The sequence below is a fragment of the Numida meleagris genome, chromosome 21 (genome assembly GCF_002078875.1).
Source record: "Numida meleagris isolate 19003 breed g44 Domestic line chromosome 21, NumMel1.0, whole genome shotgun sequence".
Classification (NCBI taxonomy): Eukaryota; Metazoa; Chordata; class Aves; order Galliformes; family Numididae; genus Numida; species Numida meleagris.
The window spans coordinates 670,838-694,075 of record NC_034429.1 but is presented as its reverse complement, the minus strand read 5'-3'; the positions used below and the strand labels follow the sequence as shown (position 1 = coordinate 694,075).

General features: G+C 43.8%; 1 protein-coding gene across 3 annotated transcripts in view; it reads right to left on the bottom strand.

Moving 5' to 3' along the window:
- EBF2 (early B-cell factor 2) overlaps positions 1 to 23,238 on the bottom strand; it is a 141,338-nt gene that overhangs the window by 31,588 nt on the left and 86,512 nt on the right. For all 3 annotated transcript variants that reach the window (XM_021374820.1, XM_021374819.1, XM_021374817.1), the window contains exon 7: positions 2,158 to 2,239. In XM_021374820.1, coding sequence (XP_021230495.1) covers positions 2,158 to 2,239 — 82 coding nt within the window. The remainder of the gene's footprint in view (positions 1 to 2,157; positions 2,240 to 23,238) is intronic.

The window sequence follows — 23,238 nt, the reverse complement described above, 5'->3', positions numbered from 1 at the left end:
AGAGGCTTTGCCTGATCTTGATTAATGTTGAGGTTTGAACTTAAACCTCACAACGAAACTGGAAAGGATATGAATCCACATTGACTGCAAGTGCAAGAAGAGTTTAAGCAACCCCTGCAAAATAGAACCAGAGTTTTACTTGGCTCTTTTCTTCAGGCTTGGCTGCTGTAAGGCAGAAAATCCAGATTAGGAGGAGCCTGCCCCAGCTCACTTTCGTCTCCAATAAGCTGCTGATTTTGGTACAAAGATCAAAAGCAAGCCAATACTTCCTCATGTACAAGAGGAATGCCAGGTGGATGGGCTGAAGGCATTCCATCGGTAACACGTGCATGCTGTAAAGCTCATTTTCGTTTCAATTTTCAGAGTCCCACTGAAAATGTGAAGCTGTTTAGATTCTTAATAAAATAGCTATTTTTGCCGTGGAGATGTGGAGGTCAAACAAGAAAGAATCCAAAATCCTCATGCAATTCAGCATTCGCCTGAAATCTACAATTTTAGCTTCAGTCGCAATGTAGAGTGTTCAGATGCGTTTGGATCCAGAGTTGTTTTTTTTTTTTTTTGCTCTTGTAACAGTATTATTTGTATTTATGACAATGCCCAGAATACCCCGGGTGCAAATCAGGGTGCCCTTGTGCAAGATTTCCTACAAACTCATAACAAAATAAAGAGTCTCTGGATTCATCCTTCATTACACTCCACCCTCATCCATCCTAGCCAGCCTCAAGAGCTAACAAGATCTGTTCACATGCTATCATTTGAGTTCTCCTCTATTCTCATTTTTTTTGCATTCGTGGAAGATGACAGTGGTGTCTTTTTTTTTTTTTTTTATGGAAATTGCTGACTGAAATAAAAATTAGTACAAATTTGCCGACAGTGGCCACCTCTTTTTTTTTTATTGTTATTATTTTAATTTTTGACGTCTTATCATCTCCAAAAAACACAATGAGGAAGTAACTACAGTCTCATTAAACCGCTGGTGCCATAAAACAAAGTTGGGTGGGATTTTTTAAAATTTATTTCCATTCAAAACCAATAAATAACCATTTTTGTATCTCTGCCCGACACTTCTCTAAAATTTTTGGAGCTTTCAGAGATATCAGAGTGGATTTTTGTTTTCATCAGCCCGTGCTTTTTCTTTTTCTTTGAGAGAAACATCCCTCTTGTGAAACTGTATTCCTAGTAAAAAAATAAACCAGAACGCTTCACTTAGTGGAAAGTTTGACACGGGGCTGTGAATTCCTGTGGAGTTTTCACTTGGTTTCTAAATGAGGAAACTGAGGCAAGAGCCCAATAACCAACCATGAGCCGTCAGACCTTGGGATGTCACTGCACTCTACAGACCTGATGGGTCTACAGGAAAGCCACGCATCCCCCTACAGCTAAAATCCTCTTTCTGTCACGGATGAGTTGCAATGAGGGCACGATAAGGGGCAACAAGTAGTAAGACCATTTTACCCTTCCACGGGTAAAATACTTAATTATTAGGCATAGCTGCTTTAAGATTAGAGTGTGGAAGAAGAGGGACTGCGTCCGCATTTCCCCTCTCCTCTGCTTCTAACCTGACACACTTCACCTCCTTCTGTGTTTTTATTAACTGGTGTTCACAATACATCAGCGACAGCTATGATGAAACCAGTGGCAGATTTTACTGCAAAGCAGCTGGGTCATCGTCCCCTGGGTCTTGTTGCTTTCCTGCGTGAGATCTTAAAGTGGCCATCACTATTTGGGCTATTTTTTTTTTTTTTTAAGAAGCTGAAACGAGGACGTGAAAGAGTTAAAAGGCAAAAGAAATGGGAAGAGAGAGTGGAGGGAAACGGGGAGATGCTTCTGTACCACGTACACAGCTACTTTGAAAAATTCTGAGGCATCTAAGTATCACAAACACGATCCCTGCTGTGGGCAGCTGTATGTGCGAGTGCTTTGCCCGAGGGTGTCAAATCAAATATCCACTGCTGGTTGGTACAGTACATCACTTCCCCTTGGGGATTCAGAGTGGGAAAAGAGAGAGGAGAGGGAAAAAAAGGTTTAACCACAACAAATGGAGAAAAACTTTAACAATATCCGATATGGCTTATCATAGACCGTCATCATATTTATTACGAGCAATGTCGGGGAGAGGAGAAAAAGAGAAAGAGACAGCTTAATGCTGAGCCTTACCTGGAACCGCCTCATATCTCGTGGGTTTCCTGCTGTTTTCAAACAATTCTGATTGCACTTGAGAAAAAATTTTAAGAAGAATCTGCAACGGTAAAGAATTGTGTCACTGTTATTAACCGTCACGAAACGCGTTGATATGTTCTGTCTGAAAGTACACAGCGGAGTGATTTACGTGGTGGTATATCAGCCAGCCAGGACTGGGAGAACTCAGATTATAAAAAAAACATACAACCAACCCCAACAAACAAAAAACCACACCGAAATTTAGAAACATTGGGTGAACCGCGCTCGATGCGACTATCATCAACTCTGAGATGGGCTGGTAGTTGATACAAGTCAATGCATCTACTTTGATTTATGCCCGTTTCTCCACTGCACATTTGACCACGCGGTTTGAGTCTGTTTCTTTATCTCTGCTGTGCATACAAGGTCTTTCTTTCACTGTCTGAATGGATTTTCCATGAAACAATATAGAAGGATAATGTTATTGTGAAAACTACAAAAATCGACAGGGCAACTCTGAGGCTGATAAGCCTTGAAACTACTTCGAGCACATGAAAAAACATAGAGACAAACAGAGCTCCCAGAAGAAGCTGATGAGATTTCACCCTGATGATGTTTTTAGCTGTTAAGAGTTCGGTAACTAAAGCAGAAAAGAGCCCAGATCAGAATCTTACACCGATTTTCAGAGAGGATAACAAAAACGCAAATGGAAGTAATAGGTGACAGCTCACGCTGTCCAAGCAGATAAACTCATTAACATCATACAAAGTGTCCGTGCCAATTATTTTTGCCTTGTCACATCTATCTATCTCTATACATTATTCTCCCATCGAGTTCAGCTTGTCGTGTATGTAAGGATGCCGACGGGCTCACCCAGAACTGCGCATTATAACACACAGATCTCACACTTCAGCAAAATTAGGAGGCATTTTTCAAATTTGGGTGCTCCACACATTCATCGGGATCCGTCCCTTTATTATCTGATTCACCCGATTACATTTGTGAATTCTGGAGGTAAAGACGCCAACCCTATGTGAAAAATCACAGTTGTTGGATTAAAAACAAGTACGTCTTCAAAATTCAGACAAAACAGGCAAAAAAAATCCAACAGATTCTTCACTCTACCGTAAGTGAAAATATTTTCTGTGACTCCTTTCTGCTAGTGCGTTTCCATTTGTAGGACAAAATGGGTTTAACTGCAACAATTAAAAAAAAAAATCAGATTTTAAGGTAGGTTTGGAAGGGAAAAGATACAGATAACAAGGGGAAAAAAAGATACAGTTGAAGAATTGGTTCAGAATACAAAGAACGAGTTATTTATTTATTTCTCTCACTGAGTGCTTTCCTTAAAAAAAAAAATAAAAAAAAAATCAGCTTTTGCAGTAAGTTAAAGTCCCAGGTGAGCCAGGCCTATTTCCCTTTCTGTTACTATGACAACGATTTTTTACCGCAGTCCCTAAGTCCCTTCAGAACTCACACATTCATGCCTTGAATTAGAACTTTAAAGGAGAAAGATGTATATTTCCTAGGGTTTACCAACAACAACTGCCAAAATAGTCTTAACGCAACACAATAAAGCAGAAATTCACTTCTCCTTGTTATTGCTACTTCTTTGCATCACTTATGGTGTGGTATTTCTCTTCCATCTGCCCCAAAAATACAAAGAAATACCGAAGGATCTGATCCATTTAAATGTGGCTTGAACAAACAAAACCCTTCGCAGACCTCCCTACAACCAAACCCACGAAAACAACCCAGGGAACGTCACATACAATGACTGTCACAAAATACATCCTTCTAGTGAGCATTTGTTTGCCTTAAATCTGTCACAAACACTTTAAAAATATCTAAAATGTTTATTTGCTGTGTGAGTGCATTTTGCAGATCAGTGTTTTCGTCTCCATTGTCCTTTCTTGGTTACGACTTAGCAGCTCTGAGTGCATGGGCTGCGATGGGTGCCCAACTTCCTCGCTGATCCCACTGGGATCCAAGTGTTGGGAGCCCAGCATCCCCACTGATTCCATTGGGTTCCAGGTGTTCGGAGCCTGGTGTCCCCACTGATCCCATTGGGATCCAGATGTTGGGAGCCCAGCATCTCCACCCATCCCATTGGGTTTCAGGTGTTGGGAGCCCAATGTCCCTGCTGATCCCATTGAGATCCAGGTGTTGGGAGCCCAACTTCTCCACCGATCCCACTGGGATCCAGGAGCAGTGGGAGCCTTCTGGGATCCCAGCCCTGGTCACTCATACTCGGAGCTGAAGTCACGCAGATCTTCATGCCTTGGGAGTGCACTGCATATATTCTATCAAATAAGTTGTATCGACTCCTCACGCTAAAACTGTGACCTCTTTTATTTGAATGATCAGTAAGCAAGATTTTATCTGTAAGAATGTTTTCAAAACGAACGATATTATGCATACCGGCACACTCAGACATTCACAGGAGAATTCCAGCCAGAAACGTTGCTCACAAACACTCCTTGTTATCCTGCCCTCTTCTTACAGATATCAAAAAATATTTGCAGATACATAAACTGCTTGTGTTACCGAGATCTGGCTGTGCAGGGAGAAACTATAGAACGCCATCAAACTGTGTAATGAAACCAAGGCAAGCAACTTCTACATGGAAATCAGTGAGCCAATGGATAGCTGCTTGTTTGGGAGAGAAAATGCAAGCAAAAACCCACAAGATTCAAGGCTTGTCGTTGCTTTCAAGGAAAAATAAAAGATCAAATTAATCAGGGAAGTGTTCCGTTTCCTTCGTAATTTTTTTTAAATTCTTGTATGCCTTTCAGATCAGACAAACGAGGCAAACTAAGGGACAAAGATCAGAGCACTGAGGATCTGACAGAGCTCACCGCGTCAGCAGAGCTGCCCTGGGAAGAGCTGAGGTCCCGCAGCACCGTGTGCTGCACCAAACCCTATGGCACAGGCACAAAAGGTAAAAATTCTACACTAATCTGTGTTTAACAGTACTCAGGACTGAACTCGATAACATCACGTGGCAATTAATGAAATTCATATTTTCTGTTAAACACCTCCAGAATATGTGGGTGTGGATGCCCAGCTAGCGTAAATCTGAGGCATATGTGGAAATTAACTTGCACTTCCATTAGATCTGCACTGATTCATCCCACTGGGTGTATTGACCATTAAAGCTACCCAAAAAACAGAACTCTCCTTCTCTAAGACCTGGCTGCCTCCTCCGAGGAGTGGAGCATCTCAGCCCTCCCCAGTGGTTGGGAACAAATATTCAGCACCGAGCTGGGAGCATTCAGCCAGGATCTGTAACCAGGAGCAATTTCCACATGCAGCAAGTGCAAGATGCCTGGCTTTGTGGAGTTGTCGAGCCCCTCAGCTGCTGAAAATTGTGCACCTCTAAGATATCACAAGGTGGGCATCACTAATTCCTCACCTCACTTTTCAAAGGCCTGCCTCAGCTTTGAGGTTGCAGCATCGGAGCAGCATCCACCCATCGCTGTGCCAAGATAGCCACGGTTTCTTTGGAGCTCACTGGATATGCTATATTTCTGTTCCTCCTTTCAGAGTTTTTCCAGTCAAATTTCAGCTGCAACTGGGCACTCACATCAAGTATTTGGTAGGTCGTTAGATATACATATATATTTTAAGTGGTTGCATCTGGGAAAGGTATTAATATTTATTGCAGCATTAGAATAAAAATGACTTGGGGGGAGCAAAGAGAAGGGAAGGTTTAGCACTAAATGAAGCTGATTTAGGGGTAACAGGAGAATTGCAGAAGGGCTGTATTAATTTTTTTAAATGAGAACCTTTAGCCAGTTTTTGGCCCAAACCTACACATACATCAAAAAATAAAAATAATTTTTAAAAAGTTAAACAACTGCTAATTTTCATGTTTCTCAGTTGGCCTTCGTTCCTTCCAAAGGACAGCATCAGCTATGGGTTTAGCAGACAACTGACTGAGCCAAACAGAGGGAACATGGAGCGGTCCTCCCATAGATCAACACTGAAGGGCACTGAGGGAAAACTTAAATACTTCTGAATAACTACCAGAAAGAAATTCTGGCATCTCTATAGAAAACCTGGTTAACCTCATGTGTAGATGTAAAATTAATTAAGAGATGCTACAGACATTCATTTCAATATGGTCGAGCCTTCTATCTACCGACTGATACACTTGCAGAGGTCTCCAAAACACTGCCTTACAAACATTCCCCCTTCTAGAATTTCGAGGGAGCTATTTTAAAAGTTTCTGCTCCTCCTATTGGGAGTTACCACCGTGCTGGGGAGTCAGGCTGATGAATCATTTAAGTGCCCCTTTTTCACTTCAGTGCAGAGACAGCTGTGTTATCTCCGCAGCGCTGCAGGCCAGCCTGCCTGGCCACGCGGGACAGCGGGGTGGGAGTGCTCAGACATCCCATAATGCTCAGAGCAGCGGGACAAATTCCCCTGCAGCTGGCTGCCAATGGACATGGAGAAAGACTGAGGGCAAAGCAGGTGAGGTCTGGCATCTATCAGGCTGTTCCCAATGCGAGGCTGGCCCGCACTGTCACTTTGCGTCCGTATACCTACGTTATAAGGTTCTGAAATGGATGCAACTTTAGGATGTCTAACCTGCTCCAGGGAACTGTTTTAGCAGGGGGGTTGGATTGGATGACCTCCAAAGGTCCCTTCCAATCCCCACGATCCTGTGATTCTACATGGCTGGAACTCCACTTTTGAGGATATTCATCCTCCATCTCAGCTGATTGAAAAGAACTTTAATCAAATCCTGTTGGAGTCAGAAAAACCTTCCCCATGACTTCAACAGGACTAGGCAGAGGCCCTAAAGAGCAGTCCCATGTGCAATAGAAGGTGTAGGTTTCTTCCTTAAAAAAAAAAATAAAAATCCATTACTGTTTTTCAAAACCCTGCTGCAAGACCTGGGGCTGATTAGTCTCCCCACATGGAGCCACAGCACTAGATAATGTGCCTTGTGCTTTTGTAGTACCATTCTGTGGGACTTCAGCTTCAATTAACTCAGCCTCACCAAAGCCCTTTGCAGCAGGTGGTGTCACTCACTACAGTACAGCAAGGAAGTCGGGACCTGGGAACTGGAAGGGAATTGCTCGTCGCAGGCCTGGGGCTGGGATGTGGGTCTCTTGACTCCTGCTTCTACATCTTAACTAAGCTTCCTATCCACCTCGTGTGCTTTCTTAAAATACAGGTACAGAACCAAGAGATACAACTTTGTTGTAATCTCGTGAGCAGCCCCTGGAGACAAGAAAAACATCCCTTGTATAGCAAACAATGGTAGCCCTGTCTTGTTTGGGTTGCTGTAGAAGCCAGATTCATGGCCCCAGTCATTCTATGGCATCAGAATATGCTTTTCAACAGTGGAATCCTGTTTATCAGCAAGTCTATGATGCTACAGCCTAATGAAAATACAAAGATATTGTAGCAATCTGATTAAGTAACTGAAGTGCTTCTAAGAATCATAGAATGGCTTGGGTTGGAAGGGACCCCAAGGATCATCAAGTTCCAACCTCCTGCCACAGGCAGGGCCATCAGCCTCCAGACCTAGTACTAGACCAGGTTGCTCAGAGCCCCATCCAACCTGGTCCTGAGCACCTCCAGGGATGGGGCATCCACAGCCTGTCCATGAAGACTGTTCCAGCACCTCACCACTCTCTCCATGAAGAACTTCCCCCTGATATCTAATCTAAACCTTCCCTCCTTGAGCTTAAAACCATTCCCCCTTGTCCTATCCCTATCTACCCTTGTAAGAAGTTGATTCACAAAGTGAACTAAAACAGAATAAAAACTGGAAGTTGTTGTTAAGAATATCTTCCTTCCAGCTGGACAGTACCAAGAGTGACCACGCTATGAAGCACAAAACCATCACTATAGTGAGGGCCTGTCTCCAGCTGCATCAGCGCAAGGAAATTCTGAGATCAGGATCTCCCATCCCCTTCTGGACTCACCCATGTGTGTCTTGGCACTGTGAGCTCTGAGATAAGTGTGACAAGGAACCTTACCCATGACACAATGCGACAGAGTAGAAGGCTTCACTTGGAAACTCTTCCTCTCAAAGGGACCAGATCAGATTTTGCACATACATTTGAAGGTTAGCATTTAAAATCTATTAATTGCATTTATCTGAAATCATCATTTTGACTTTAATGAATATCACAGTAGAAGACTTCTTTATAATCTGAATATTTATCTCTGGAGTCATTCTGCTCTATTATGTCAGGGTATATTATTAGAGACCTGATGAGAAAATTTCCTTCTCTTTTCAGCAGTTATAGTCAATGTGGGATCAGACATTGCACAAAGGCATTCTAAATGAACATACACCATATAGCGCCTGAGAAACGATTGAGGTTATTACAATAATCCAGAGTATTTATATGATACTCCACAAACAGCAGCTAATTAATCTTCACAAAACTCCCGTGCATAAAGTGTGAACCCAGTTTAACAAATATGAAAGCCAACATATGTAGGTCAGAAGACTTTTCAGAGTTTGTCAGGGATTTGCTGTGAGAGAAGAGAGCGGAACTCAGACAATACCAGGTCCCCAGCCTGGGCCAGGAGAGTTGGCTGCTCATTTGGAGCTCGTTTTTTAGTAGAGCAGTACCAGCAAAAAAAACACACAAGAACATTACGTCTTCCACTCCTGCCCCAACAATGAAAAAGGACAAACACTTCCTTACCCTCCTGCCTTCATCCAAAGTAATCTCTTCAGTTCTGCAAGCATCAGACTGGTTAGGCTTTCCTCCAGTCTATGCAAGGCAGCCCCCCAACTGTGCACAAGATGAGCACTGAACCACCAAAGGAACTTTGCAGAGTAGGATCCAGTATCCTCACTTGCCTCTAATGAATGCCATGTTCCCAAATCACTTGTTTTTTTTTTTCTTTAAACTAATGCCTCAGTTATCAGGCTCACGTATTTCCTAACCTCTTTTTGCCTTATACTTCCCAGTCTCCTATCCAGACTTTGTACCTTCTTCACAACGGGGCTGTAAGAAGATAGAGAGTAAACACCATCAGTACATGCAAACCCTAAGGGAGTTGGACTAAGTTGGCTTGAAGTCATCATAAATTTCTCTGATTCTTCCTTTTGTTCCTGTTCTGCTGCACTCAGCCCCTTACATTGCCATTATGCCTTTCTCCTCAGCTCACCTCTCTGACCGTATCTCAGCTTCTAGGCATGGATCCCACCTCTCTCTATGGGAACTTGTTCCTGTGCTCTGCATTCCCTTGGAATAGAAGCCTGCCAAGGTAAGGTCTGCTCCTGCAGAGGTCTAAAGAATGCAGCTCAGGAGTAACTGCACTGATGCTAGAAGAACTGCAATGGCAAAAGTGAAGCTGGCTTCAAGATGTGAGGCTTTTGTGTATTCATATTTGTATTATTAAACCAAGGCGTTTTGGACCCAAATCTGCAGGACTAAATATCCTTTGCAGTGACGGAAGTCTACATCAGAAGTTTTCTGTTTTGGCCCATCTTTATTACTAAGTCGGTATCTGATCAATCAATAACAGCAAGCTCATTCCAAGACGCTTGCAATGCAAAGCATATGAAGACATGCAGATCAGATAAGTGTAATAGAGAACAGGTGGAATGACTGTTCTTATTTTACAAGGGAGAAAAACTCAAAAAAAAAGACTTCCAAATGCCTCAAGGCACTGTATTCCACAAATAAATCAGAAACATCCAAAAATGTTAGTTATCAAAACAGCTCCGTTTTACACATCTAATGGTCCAACGTCACGTGGGCACGAGAGCAGAACAAAAAGGATCATAAGGGAAGCCAACAGAGAAGCCTACCTTATAATCACAGCTGGCAGCACCCATCTTAAAACTGCTTCTAATTGTCGTGCTAAGCAGTCCTAACCACACCTGGGTGAGTAACACTACATGCAATATATTAAGCAAAGATATGAGATGGAAGTGATGGCATCCTGTGCTTCAGATGGATCGAGTGAGAACATTGTGCCCAGAGGCCACTGCAAAGATTGGACTTGAACTCACGTCCCCTTCGTAGCGCTGTGCCCAAACCACTGAACCATTCCTCCAAAAATGTCCCATCTCTGCAGCCTAGAACACCACACTTCTCACCACCCTCATCTAGAGGCGTTTTTTTGGAAGAGCTTAGTTTCCAAACTAATCGTGTCTGAACATAAGCTGCAATATGTCATCCAAACCCAGAACATGTCTGTAAACCCGATATTTATATTCTGTACATTTTCCACCTTCTGCACAATTTCCATCTCTGAAGCAGATTCTGCTCCCTCCGAGCAGCAGCAGGCGCACGCATCCACAACTGCAATTCACGCTCATTTGGTAAATGCTCATTCTGTCTTGCAAAATGATTCCAAGGGCTGGAGGAGAGTGCACTGCCAGTTACAGAGACAGTCATTTCTCGGTGCTGAACGCAGTTATTTGGCACGGCCACATTTGCTAGGGGAAAAAAAAAAAAAAATCTCCAAGGAGAACCTCCTTGTTTGTGTGCTCTGATGAAAACCTGACACCATTAATGAAAATAATAATTGAACTCCGTGGGTTCGAATTGAAAATGAAACACAACACTAACGGCATGTTTGTAATTGCAATTATTCTCCAAAAAATCTTTGGAGGACGCTCTGCAATCTGAGCAGTTTCCCTTTTTCCTTTGGGTTTTCCTACATCCCCTCACACCAAAACTTTCCAGTAACTTGCAAGACAATGGCTAAAAGCTTATTTAAACTGTAAGATCCGTATTATTCATGCCACTTGGCACACAACCAAATACCATAGCATAATCAAAAGTCAATAGGCAGGGAGGTAATATAGTAGAGGATTGGGCTGGCGGGCTGCTGAAAGGGATGTTCCGATAATATTCCCTGGTTTATTACAGTATCTATGGGCTCCAACTGTGCTAAGCGTGGCACAATCGCGTTGAGAAATTGTTATGGGAGACAAGCTGCACAAAGGACAAGAGGAAAGAAAGGCTTTTATACTCATTTCACTGCTGAGGAAGTCAAGGCACCTGGAAATTAGGCGGCTTACTCCATCGGTGGATCAGGCTGTTCTTTCAGCCAAGAACCACGCAGCATTCCCACGGGCCCATGGCTGGGATCGCTGTTGCTCTACACAGGTGCCAAGCTAACTCACGTTTAACTCTGCCAGTCACGGAATCAAAGAACCACTTGAGTGGGAAGGAACCGTTCAAGGTCGTCTGATCCAACTCCCCTGCAACGAACAGGGAGAATGCTACGGACCCGAAAACAGATGTATAAAGGTGTCAGGTGAGCACAAAGCCGGATCCCCACTTGTTTTTCTCCGTACCATGGGAAACCCGTGCCCACTTTACCTTCTGGCTCCCCTCTCATTTCCCACTGCTCTTGGAACGCCTGTGCCGAGCTATGCTAGGCTGAACAGTGAGCACCAATTACACCTCCAGCCTTTTTGCTGCTGATGGGTCTGCTGGTTTTTACTATTCCTGCCAGATGGTAGAGGCCAGCACATAAAAACTCTTTACCCTGCAGTTAATGTGGAACTTGATAATAACTTCCCTGCGACTCCGAGAGATCAGAAAGCCGCGCCGATGCGAACACTAGCGACGGAACCAAGGTTAGGCACCTATTTTACACCTGCCAGAGTGGATATCGCTCAGCTGAAAGCTCTCACTCATTGACTAGGTGGGGAGCACTGCCTGTCCCTAAACGGTTTTTGTATGGAATAAAAACGCATTCATTTGCTAAAGAGGCGAACTGACATCCGAGCAACTCGCCTCCGCGCACATTCGTCTCCTCCCTTCTCCGAGGGCTGCTCAGCCAGCAGGTTTGCACCCGTTGTGCTTCTGGGTCTGCTCACAGATGACCTTGAGCCTGAACATTGGTGTAACATTATATTCCTATGACAGATTTATAGATTGGCAGATAGGGGTGCATTCAGAGCATTCCTTCCCTAAGACAGGACAGCATCCAATGTTTGTTAGCATCATTAAACTAAAACTGACTTTTCACCTGCTCCCATACCATATGCAGCTGCAAATTTTTAAATTAAACTATGAAGCCATGCATAAATTTACATATATTACAGACTAGCCTCTCCATTTAACATGCAAATGTACTCCAATGTTTCAGAACACCTTCTGTCGCTAATTAATTTGCTGAATTATAATTAGACTAATCCTGCATAATTAATAAGCACAGATTTTTTTTTAATTTCTAAGCAGCTTGATGAGATCATTCACTTCCTTCTATAAACTGCTAAGTAACTGTTAAAAAAAATCTGGAAAGAACATATGTGAAAAGGTATGTTTGATGTCGCATACAAATTTAAACTAGCGGGCAGGCTTCAAGAAAGTCAAGATTAATATAGGGACATGGCTGGAGCAAAGGGATCGGCAACGCTTTATTTCCAGGGGCAAGGACCACGACTTTCCTGGTCTGTTTTATTCCTTCTGCTTCGCCCATCGGATCTTCCAAGATCATAGAGCGAGACAGAAAGGGATTACAGAGCCGTGTGCAGCGTCAGGAGATGTTATGATATTAACACACCGTTGTGTATCAAAACAGCCTCCTTGTACATGCCGTTTGTGGATAAGCTCCTTTGATGGTATTTGGAATTGTTTTCATTTCAGCTGCCAAAACCAACGGAGATCGTTCTAGTGAAACAATTAAGTGCTATTAGCACCGGATTCATTCTGTAATGATTAAAATGAAGGGTCTCGCTTTAATGTTGAAGAGCTTAGGTTCAGAGAAATACGCGTGCCAATGTGGTTTGCAAAATGCGTCGCGTTGCAGCCCGTGTACAGAGAGGCCACTCCTGATGCACAAAGCAACGTTCCACATTGAGCAGACGGGTCCTGAGACCTCACCCAGCCACGTAATCACGTGGATAAGAACATCCCAAAATATCACGGGATATTTTGCAAATGAGAACGCAGACAATAAGACGAGGGTATTATATGCCCACACATGCATTGTTTGTATTCCCATTTGGTAACTGTTGTATTTATTTGTCTACTTTTGGATACGTCCTTCGGCTCTATTACTAGCATTGTTAATTGGTCTCCATTCAGTCTTTCTCAAAGGCAGCACTCACCAACTTCACCGGGTGAACGCTGCCATGCAAAATCTGAAGCACGACCTCACGAGCCAGCCCAAATAAAAAAGCAATAATTAAAAAATGATTCCTACGGTAAGAGATCACCAAACCACTTACAGCCTGCAAAGGTCTGCGGCAAACAATGTATGTAAAATACTTATCAGCTACTCCTGCCTGAAAACGCCTCCTCCTTTTTATTCTTAAAAATAAGAATTGGACAAGTGCCCTTGTTCATACAAATATATCTTCTAAATTGACGAGGGTTCTGCATGCCATACATAAATAGAAAACTTAAAAGGGACTCAGCTTACACAGGACAACTTCTTGGCACTGGGTGCCAACCAAGCCTCTTTCTAGTATTTCCTAATGGGCAGGCAGAGGGAAATCACTCCATTTTTTCAAAAAAACAATTTTTGCCTAAGGAAGATTGGAAACGCTCCTGCTGTCCTTTAGCTCACTGCTGACCTTATCAGAAAAGATAAGCGCTTGCAAATGGCACACGTTTAAGAAAGGCAAATTTATGAGAAGAACCAAGATCTAGAAATTAAATACAGAACAACTGCAAACTTGGAATCCCAACCAGTCTGGAGCATAGCAATACCATGAGATGCATCCATCGTGGCAGATTCCCATGGCAGTGAAGAACTCCAAACAGGGAATAGCTTCTGTGCTTTCCGTGCTTTGTTCATTTTGGACAGCCCCAACACACAGTGTTTTCCTAATGGCCACTGAACGTACCACCAGACAACAGGGGAAACTAAAGAAGAATGCCATGAAGTATATAAACAGAAAACATCGTTTTCTGTCTCATTTGTCTCTATTTCTTATCTTCTCATATCCCAGCTCAGCAGACAATGTAATGAGTAAAAAAAATAAGGACTAAAGGTTGCTTTCTCTCCTCATTTCTGCCTGCACCTCATTTTAGACCGTGGATGAAACCAAAGATATTTAGGTCATAGAACAGACCCAGAAACAGAATTCATATCTCCAGAGCCACAAAGCAGGGTACATGAGTGCATCACTGAAATTCTGGTTTTGTTTCAAACTATTCTTGTTTTGCCAGAATAAGACATTTCCAAGACCTTTTGCAGCCATGTGATATTGCCAAAACCAATCGTCAGCATTCACATCTTTCAGGAGACTTCTGATGGCCAGGACTTGCTCCTGCCTTCCAGTTCTTTGGCTGTGGAATTTGCCACAGCTGATATTTACTTTGCATCATATGCTTTATTCAGTTTGTTATTGTTTCAACTCAGGGAAAAAAAAAATCACGTTTGTGCATATGTACAGAGAGAAAATTCTGCTTTAAAGAGAAAAATGACGGCCTCTGAAACTTACCTCTTCCTATGTTTTAGTATAAGTCCTCAGAAATCACCTAATTTTCCATTGGAAAACAGCACACAGTCTTGGATTTGTGAGCAATACAAAAATTTCCAGCATTCAGTAAATACATTAATGCATTTAAGGCAATTCCACCCTTCACCGCAAACATTTAATTCATCTCTGCTTACGAGCCTCCAAATTTAATTAACTTTTTCAGTACCCTTTGATATAGCACATATCAGGGGCCAAAAAACAAGCAGCATTTTGGGTTAGGAACTTGAACCAGAGAAGAGAACACCAGGGTAAACTCTGCTAGTTGGTGATGGCATTGGTTTGAATTGAAGAAATACCCATCGTTCCTGTGCCTTTCCAAGGACCAAAATGTGAGGTAGAAATTCAAAGAAATAAGAGAGAAAGGGAGAATGGGAAATCTTTCATTCCCACCTTTGCTGGGGTGACACTCAATAGGTGTCAGTAGTGATGGGGAAGCTGCGCCAGGAGGAGGTTCAGGTTTTCATTAGGAAAAATTTCTTCTCCAAAAGAGTGGTCAGGTATTGGAATGGGCTCTGCCCAGGGAGGTGGTGGAGTCACCGTCCCTGGAGGTGTTAAAAATATGTCTGGATGTGGTATTAAGGGACATGGTTTAAGGGTGGATGGTTGGACTGGATGATCTTGGAGGTCTTTTCCAACCTTGGTGATTCTATGATTCGAGTGGAACTTGACCTTCCCAATTGCGACTCCTCAGCTGTTTCAGAGCAACTGTCTCATTCCAAGAAGTTACAAAGATTATGAGGATGCATAGTACCAGTTTTCAGCAGGCTCAACGTGAGGCCCTTTAGAAAGAAAATGATATTAAGTCATGGTCTTCAAAGGTGCAAAGCTCTGGAATCAAAGGGGACAAAACACCAGCATGCAATTTCTGTGGGCATACAGAACACTGTGACTATACACCCATGCCTCCCCCCCAGCTCAAAGCACAGGTTTCATGCAAGAGAAACCACTCTGTGCCACTGCATACAGCATCCAGAATGTCAGTATGCAAAAGAAGCCCAGATTTCCATGAAACATGTCATGAAACTGTACTCCTTTAAAGTGAGCACCCAGGCATCAAGATAAGGTAAGATTCAAACACTTGGGCAATTAGTTTGCTATAAACTCACGGCAGCAGCAAGTTATTTTGCCTCTGGCAAATATTTTATGCTACAGGAGAAATTGCTTCTCTTCACTCCATCCCTCTCTCTCACACAGACAACCCCAAGTTCACGCAGCAGTGTTAACAGGAGAGGAAAATTGCTTCCTGACCTTCCCAGTGATCAATTTACACCCTGAAGCATGAGATTGGTTTCATTTTAGTGTATATATGTAATACTTTTTCCCACATCGCTTTAGACAATGCAAAATTTGCTGCTCACTTGAATGGGTGCACATGTTTGGTTGTGTTTAGCTGGGTCTCCTTCATGACAGCTATCTGGTGACCAAGCTATTTCCAGAGCACAGCCATAGGTGCCAGCGAATGTGACAGTGTTATTTCCCCTTGATCCATGTATATATTCATAAAGTTGCTTTAGAGCTTTGTCTCCAGCTACACAGCCTCACCCCCCTGGCTAAAGCAGAACACATTCCTGGGGCTTCTGTGAGAGATCCTGAGTGAATGCTCAGCAATTGCAGCTCCTGACCTTCCACCTATGGAAGCTGAACAAGGGCTGGGAAACATACCAAAGGCAAAACCCAAACACCTTACCACCCCTGGGCCTCTCCCCAGGGCAGACAGAGCCCTGGTTTAGACCATATGCCCCCAAGAGGAATTGCAGGATGATGCAGAATGCCGTCAGCCTGGGACCAGCCTGGATTCCCCACTTCCCATCCTATCCCCAGCTTCCATCACACCCTTCCAGCTTAATACCGTTTCCATTCAGTGCCACCAGTAGCTCCCTGTGCCCCGCCAAAGCGGTCATTCCCATGCTGGGCTGTTTGTTTAAGCTCATCGGGGTAAGACCCCTGCAGTGCTGTGCTTTATGACTGGGCTAATGAGCCCGTGTGAGGGCCCCAGATGTTGGCAGCCACAGCAACTGAGAGCTGTATTCCTCCTTCCCTTCAAATTCCAGTAGTCCCCAATGTGTGGGGATGATAGGGACAGATACAAGTCAACGTGCATGCATGCACTGCAGACGTTGAGCTCTTCCAGGAGCTTGGCAGTGCGTGAGCTGGACACAAACCCCACACGTAAAAAGTGAATTTAAAAGGCTTCTCAGGAAGCAAATCCAACCCACGTTATCTCTTGAAGCTGCACAACGCATCTCTACGCATACGTGCTACGTGTTTCACATACTCCCAACTGCAGGCATACTCAAATACATGCAGAGCATAGATTTTAAGCCTGCAGTTGGCTTGCTGATTGGAAAACATTCATGTTTTGAGCCTCTGACTAACAGGACATCATTCCACATGCATCATCACAACGTGCTCTACTGAAAAAAATCTCTTGGCCGTCCCCAACTTCCAGACTTCCTGCCCTTGTCTCCGGTGCAATAAGAAGTTGATGCATGCAGTGAAGTCTGAATTTTTTCCTTCTCAAGTTCTACTGCAGCCGTAATTTCTGGAGAGGAGTTTTAGAGAGCATGCAACATTCACTGAGCGTTTTCTTCATTTATTTAATCCAGATGTTTGCATTTTAAATAATTAAAAAGCTGCTACGGCAAATAGACATCAAGGGAGGCTAATGGGAGTAGCACTGTCATTAGGAAGAACTTGTTTGATGAGACATTAGACTAAGGAGTCAGTCCTGCAATGTCAGGATGGGTTATAGGAACAGAACATGGTTTGTTGGAAAGCATTACCCATCGGTGCAGGCCAATGACGACACATACAGAGACTGCTCAGCAAGGCTGAACACAGACCTTACACACAGAAATGTGTATTGCAAGCTTTCCCCTTACAAATGCTTTTAGTTCTTCACACGGTTTGATTGAGTCGCACAAGAAAAAAGAAAAGGAGAAAAAACAAACAAACAAAAAAAGGAATGATTTCCATTTCCTCACCTTTTAAACCTGATCACCGAGCTCACTTAACAACAAGGGTGATTTCTGAAGCCCCCAGATGAAATGCTGCACTTGCTGCACGACTTTAACACCAATGGGATCGTTCTAAGATTGCGAGACCGACAGTGCAGCCTAGAGTCCACTAACAGTGCGGAGAATTTGCAGCTTCACTCTTTGGCTGTCCTAATTTTTGTCTCTGTCGTTGAGCTCCTGCTCTGTTTTCACTTGAACCCCTTAAAAATGAACATCAAGTCAGCTTAAATGGAGGTGGGATTACATGCAGGGCTGTGGTAGTTTATTCAATTGATTCTTAAAGCATGCTCATGGAACTCTGTAGGATTTCTTACAGTTATTTCCACTGAAATGGTTTAAATACCTGCAGCCCCATCTTAGCTGTGCAACCTGACACAAGTTGTGAATTACAACAGTAACGTGAACCAGGTAAAGGCTTGTTCCTTGAAAGCAGCTACTGCATTATTCACTCCCTCCATCCCCAGCATAAATGTGTTTTCCCTCAGTCTGCATAATGCCATTTTGTTGGGGACCTCTTGGAAAAATGTTGCATCTCTTTCTAGAAGACCACTATTTGCTAGAGAGACCAGCTAGAAGGCTTGCACATCTTAATACACATGCTAAAAGGATGTGCCATAGCTTCAAAGCTCGTGGGGTTTAAATCTACTAATCACAGTCATAAGGAATCATCAAACCAATGAAGGTCGTCAAGGCAGAAAGTCTGATCCCTGCCAGGACACTCGGACATCTTTATAAGATTAATCAGTTCCTCCAATAATAGATCTCTCCCTTCTCTATTTTCCCATCCTCCCCCAAAAAATTAAATACATCAGTCAACAGCTCAGCCTAAATTCTGTTTTTGCAGTAATTCAGAGAACGTCAACAGTCTTTTGTTGCTTCATTAGACAACCAATCCAATTTGCAGGACAGTTTAGGAAAACGTTCACTATAATTCTAGAAGTAAGACATTATAAACCATCTAATCTGCCCTACATAATTACTTTGTATTTATCTGTCAGGAAGTAAAACGTTGGGAAAGTAAGCATCTCTTACACACAACATGGTTTCACACAACACTGCTCAGTTTTTAAGCTGATGAGTAAGCTCATGTTCCTGAGCACCTGAGCAAAAAATAATAACAGTGCAGCTATTATTTTTGGCAATGCTTTTACCTTACCTTCGAAAATGACAAGACTTTGAAAAAAATGAAATAGTTTTCCTAAAGGGCTTTTCCTCCACCACTGCTCTGGATGGTGCTGCAGCGTGCCAGGCTGGCAAGAGGCACTGGCTCACACACAGGGACTTGTGAACATTGCTCCTTTCTAATGGCAGAGTTTGTTTTTGCTAAGAGACTGTGCAAAAGCTTTAGAGAGGGATCAGGGCTTGCTGCCCCAGCAGTTAGAACCGAGCAGGAGGCTTGGACACCTTTCTGAGCCTTCAAGAATGCAACGATGAGGGGAAATTGTTCCAAATCCTGTCTTAGATCCAACAGCAGTTTGGGGTTTACAGATAAGTGTTCCCATCTCTGAGCATTTGCAGCTCAGTCGCCGCAGCCTTGAGCTGAAGACACAAGTGGGAAGTGAAGCTGATCCTTCCCTGTTTATTAAGCTCCAGGTTTCTCAGAGCCATCCTCTCACCAGTCGCTCTTTGTTCATTTGGGGTGAGGGGGGAGGATGGTGCTTTTGTTTCCTTAAAGAGTTCTGGAGAGAACTCCCTGCTTGGTCTGAATTTGGGGCCGAATGCTGTGAACTGCCCATCTCAGGCTCAGCGTGCACCTACCCCTTCCATCAGCATCCCCAGCAGCAGTCAACAGCGGCGTTGCAATGGCTGTTTGCAAGAACAAATCCAACCCCGAGAAGCACTACCCCTTAGCCTTGATTTCAAGCAGTCTTACTCAAAATTAGCAGGATTCTTTGACGAATGAAGTAAGACTCCAGATCCTGGTACAGCCAGGATTGCACGAACCTGATGTATTTGTGAGCTCCAGCACATACGCCCTGCCAACATAATGGCTGCCCCAAACCTTGCTCTGTGTGATGTTCTTCCCTATTAATCACAGGAAAATAATAGATCTGACCAGAGAGCAGCAGCACTCCGAAGAAAACAGGGTGGTGTTTAGAATTTGAGGATTTTCTAACAGTGACTTACTGGATGATGCTGGAGATGAAGGATGTGTAAACATCCTAAGAATCATCACTGTGCAGTTCAGCACGGGACGAAGTCCCCAGCCTCACCCACTCCCCCAGTCCTCAGCTCTTCCTTACGGAGAGCTGAAGGACAACCAACCACAGAATCATAGAAAGGCTTGGGTTGGAAGGGACCCCAAGGATCATCAAGTTCCAAGCCTGATGCCACAGGAAGAGCCACCAACCCACCAACTAGACCAGGTTGCCCAGGGCTCCATCCACCCTGGCCTTGAACACCTCCAGGGATGGGGCATCCACAGCCTCTCTGGGCAGCCTGTTCCAGCACCTCCCACCTTCTTTCCCCTTCGTATGCTCTCCTATGGCCGCTCAATGACCAGGCCTTGCCAGCACTGCTCACCAGACAGACAACGATCTTACAGCAGGGGAAGACAAAACCCAGGCAAAAAGGACTCGGGATGAGATGGGTAACAGCAGCTGCATCCACAAAGACAGAGCTGACCCCAAACGGGAGAAACTGTCTGGGCTGGAGAATCCACCTGGCTGTATAACACCAAACAGACATGCAAGAGTGCATTGTTGCCTAGGGAGAGCTCAGCGTACCTGCAACCTTGCAGCCGAGCCGGGGGACTCCACGCCAAGAGCCAGGAACATCTGCAGCACAGCCTAATTTTCTCCAGGTGCTGAGCATCGGCCTCTTCAGCGCCTGAAGTTTACAACTCAGCATTCCAGACACTTTTCCCCGTATTTTCACGGCCGTTACCAGAAGAGCTCGTTTTATTACTCAGAGACACTGGATTTGTGTCTGCGTGCGTGCGTGTATGTACAGAGAGAGGCTTAGAGGGGTAAGGGGCATAAATCACTTCAAATTGCTACTGTAATAAATGTGGACAAAAGAATAAAATTTGTCACCAGCCTAATATTACCATCAATGTTTTGTCTAGCTACATTCCTTCCAATTTAAAAACAGTTCAATACCCCTTTTACCTTCAAGTAGCAGCACTTAATAAACAGTGATGGATGCTTTTTATTCCCTTTCCCCCCTTCCTCCTGTTCCAGGCTTCCCTATGTCTGTTACAAGGGGATTGTTTAGCTTGGGGGAGATGTAGATCCTCCATCCTTCTTGCATTGACATGCATCCCTCAAGGAATGACGACCATATTTAATTCATAACCCCCGTTGGCTACACAAACATACAACTTCCCATCAATTAGGCAACACAGAGACGCTGTTAAAAATCAATGAGCTTATTATTAAATATATTTTCTTTGCGTGTAACAATAATAGTTATTGCCCCCGCGCTGTCGGAGCCGTGCTATCGGCGGGTGAAGCCGCCCTCCAAAAAGGGGCTGATTGCTTTCTGATCAGCCCGGGTGATAGCAGAGAGCATCACAGCAGCGCTGCCCTCGCTGCACGGCTCGACACGGATGCTGAAGGGATAAAGGTGATGGGAAGTGACCGAAAGGATGCTGCCTGGATAACATCACCTGGCAGCAGCCGGCTTCCTGAATATTCACCCAATTTCCATAGCCACGCACGGACTCGTGGAACTACAAGGCGCCGAGCATCCGTCACACACCAGAGCCGTCACAACACGGATAGGCTCCTGTGTGTGTTTTCGCTGCGGCGTGTTTATTAGAAATTATTTGGATATTTTGACACATGCCACTACTGAAGGAGCTCCCTGCCTACAAACAGAGACGTAAAGCCCGTGCCAGCTCATGCAAAGGTTCAAAAAAGCTCCGCACACACGCAAAAACCCGCAGAGCACAGATTTTGGCAAGTACATCACATGCTGTCTGGCCACAGCTGATCTGAAGCGAGTCCCCTGTAATTATGGGAGAAGGTGGAACAGGTTTCCTGCTAATTGGAAAATTCTGCAAATGGCACCACTGAAGTAAATTGACAGTCGTTAGAATATTAGCAAAATGAGGGAACTGATTAGGTGGAAGCTCAGATGTGGACTTCTTTCTTTTCTTCCTTTTTTTCTTCTTTAACAGTGCCTGAGTCTATCGACAAATTGATAATAAAAGCTGAGCTTAATCATAACAGCCATTATTTGACCTGGATGCAAATATATTGGCACACACATATATATATACATACAAAGATTATATATATATATTCCCCCCACACACATTAAGTGCATAACCACACCTCCGTCCATATTATTCTCGTCACTCTTCTCACATTAAGACAAATACACAGAATGTTTGCTAACTTCCAAGGAAAGAGATGTCTCCCCAAAGCAGACACGTGCATAGGAGAGGAAAAAACCGCCTTGAAGAACGCCATCAAGAGGCCTCTCCTAACGAAGCTGCCCCTCACTTCATGCTTCAGACAGATCTCACAAGATCCTTGTTTATGTCTTTAAATCTTTAAGTGATTTGTTCCTAGGGGGAGCTGCATTTCTGTTGTAGATTTGCTCCTGACTGACTGCCGAGGAGAATTCTGGTAGCAACTTCTCTTTGTGTTTTAGTTTAAGCGGTGCAGGAAGCAAAGAGGGATTTGGCCACGGCTTCGGCCATCCATCAACGCTTCGGTGTTTGTGCTCGGTACTTTTCAGCTACCAGAGGTAAGGGAAATGCAGACGTGAGGGGAAAAATAAGACATTCTAATTAGACACACTCCCTCTCTAAATTCACTATGAGCCTCTCCTCTCCTTCCCTGCAATCCTCTGTTCAGCCTCAACAGAACGAGGGCCTGATCCTTCTGCTGGGACGTGCTTGGGAGCTCCACCTCCTCCAAAGCCAACAGCTCCAACCCAGATGGAGATCCAGGGGTGCTGAGCTTTCCCTGGTGGCCACTGGCTTCACTGGGAGAATCACTGCTTCATTTTTTTGATTTAAACACACACGGAAATTTACTCCTTTTCTCACAGACGAGTCCAAAAGATGTTTATGCAATTTAGCCAAAGAAGACGAAAAGAAATTCCTCCAAAATCCTCTAAAACTTATATATATATATAAAATTGAGATACTATCCATAGATTAGCAACATTTTCAAGGCAGTCCAGCAGAATAACAGAATAAACACACCACTCCCAGTGAAATCCTATAGGCAGCCCAGTAAGATTTCCCAGTATCACCACAGTAAGACCTTTCCTCGGGACAGCTCCCACCGAATTGTTTGTTCCATTGGAACCAAGGCAGCCTCCAAATGCTCGTGATGAGTTGGGGATCACTTTATTCATCCCAGTGACATAACAAACCTAACAACAACTCTAGTCCGGATCATTACATCACACTTAGAACAAAAATCTATGCAGAGTATTCTCCAAGCCAAACACGGTGTAACCCTGAATTGATTTTAACCGTAACGTCATCAGACTTGGGAGATTTCACTGTAACACAGCACTTGTTCCTCCCATACATTTCTACCATTTTATTTCCTTCTATGTAATTTTATCTGTCTCTCTTTTATTGCATTTAACTAATTGGGGGTTGGGGGGTGTTCTTATATCATATCCAGCAGGAGAAACGTTTGTACCTAACCTATAATT